Source organism: Amphiura filiformis, chromosome 7 (assembly GCF_039555335.1).
Source record: "Amphiura filiformis chromosome 7, Afil_fr2py, whole genome shotgun sequence".
In the NCBI taxonomy this organism is placed as follows: Eukaryota; Metazoa; Echinodermata; class Ophiuroidea; order Amphilepidida; family Amphiuridae; genus Amphiura; species Amphiura filiformis.
The window spans coordinates 260,670-262,394 of NC_092634.1; the positions used below are offsets into that span (position 1 = coordinate 260,670).

The 1,725-nt window shown below is 40.8% G+C and overlaps 1 protein-coding gene across 1 annotated transcript; it reads right to left on the reverse strand.

Annotated features, from left to right (window-relative positions):
* Positions 1 to 240: 240 nt before the first annotated feature.
* LOC140156531 (uncharacterized) lies at positions 241 to 807 on the reverse strand. Its single transcript, XM_072179471.1, has one exon. The coding sequence runs from the start codon at positions 805 to 807 to the stop codon at positions 241 to 243; it is 567 nt and encodes a 188-aa protein (XP_072035572.1).
* Between the last annotated feature and the right edge of the window lie 918 nt (positions 808 to 1,725).

Genomic DNA, 1,725 nt, shown 5'->3' on the forward strand with positions numbered 1-1,725 from the left:
GTTGCAATGTTGTAATTTTTGAAAGTCCTGGCTATATGTTCAGAAACCACTTCCACATATGGGATGACGACCATGCCTTTGGATTTGCTGTTCTCATCCTTCTTGGTGTTCTTCTTCTCTCTAGGTGTCTCCATTTGCTTCTTAACTCTGTCAATACTCCAAGGCGGGTACCCACATGTGTTGAGCGCTTTTTTGATGTTAGCTTCCTCCTCTTCCTTGTCTGTGTCTTCTGTGATGATTTTATTTTTTCTGTCCATTAGTTCTTACTACGCCCAATTTCTGGTGTAACGGGTGGTGGGACGCAAAAATCAGGGATTGGTCGGTGTGTGTGGCTTTACGATACACCAACAGTTTGACAGAGCCATCATCCCGACGAACAATGAGGGTGTCCAGGAATGGAATCCTGCCATCTTTCTCCTCCTCAAAGGTGAACTTTATAGAATTCGAATCGTCGATACTGTTGAGATGATCTGTGAGTGGTATGACTCCGTCTTTGCTGACAACCTCCAAAATGTCATCCACATACCTTTTCCAGAGCTTAGGCTTACAATTCAATGGAGCCGTGGCGATATCAGACTGTTCAAGATGTTCCATGAAAATATTTGCAGCAAGCGGTGAGACAGGACTGCCCATAGCTGCCCCAAATAGCTGTCTGAAGATCTTACCTCTGAAGGTAAAATATGTGGATAAGATGAAGTCCAACAACTCGATCACATCATCCAACGACAAGTTGTAACCAGATGTCTTATTGTACTCCTTCATGTAACCTTTCTCTAATCTCTCTCTCTCACACAATTTCAAGAACATTGTGTATAGGAGTGCACGTGAATAGAGACACAACATCATGAGAATTTAAGATGTCATCTTCCTCAATTACTAAGTCTCCTAACTCCTCAGCAAGTTGTTTTGAATTTACTACATGATGGGTGGAGTTTCCGACCATAATAGACAAAATGTCGGCTAACCATCTAGAAGTTTCATAGCCAATGGTGGTAGGCTAGTATAATCTACTATAGGTCTCAGTGGTGCATTGGGTTTATGGATTTTCGGTGTGCAATAAAGTCTTGGTACATTTTCTGCAGTTGGATACAATTTTTTGTACTTTTCCTTAGGGATCTTTTCCTCATTCACAAGTCTTGAAAGAATGCCAACCAGTTTTCTTTTATATTTCATGATTTTGGAGTGGGGTCAGTGGGAAGAGTCTCGTCGTTTTTTCATCTCCCAACATGGTGTTAACCTGCTCCTCATAATCCTTTTTATCAAGAACCACCGTAGCGTAGCCTTACCCTTGTCTGCAGGGAGGATAATGATCGACTCAACTTTCTTGAGGTCTAGCTTTAATTGCCTGTCTTTCATGCTGGTTAACGTTTGACTTTTGGGGTTTTGACGAACTTAGTGTACTGGCTACCTTAACTCTCAGTTGCTGTATCATCAGCGGTAAACAGAAGATCATCACAACAACATCAGTGTTGAGAAAGAAGTCTGCAAGACTTCGAAACGTCCACAGTGAGTACTGTTTTATTGGACTAGAAGTATGAAATCTCTTCATTTATTTATCAACAACAGTCCTGAGGAAAATGTTCAGTATTAAACTACTGACCACTCGCTATTGTTGTGCATAGTCGTGCTGAAAGTCGATCGACACATGTTGAAATAAACACAATGCTGAGATACAACGTTTTGCTTTGGAATTAATGTTCTCGATCAAATAATTAAAACAATATA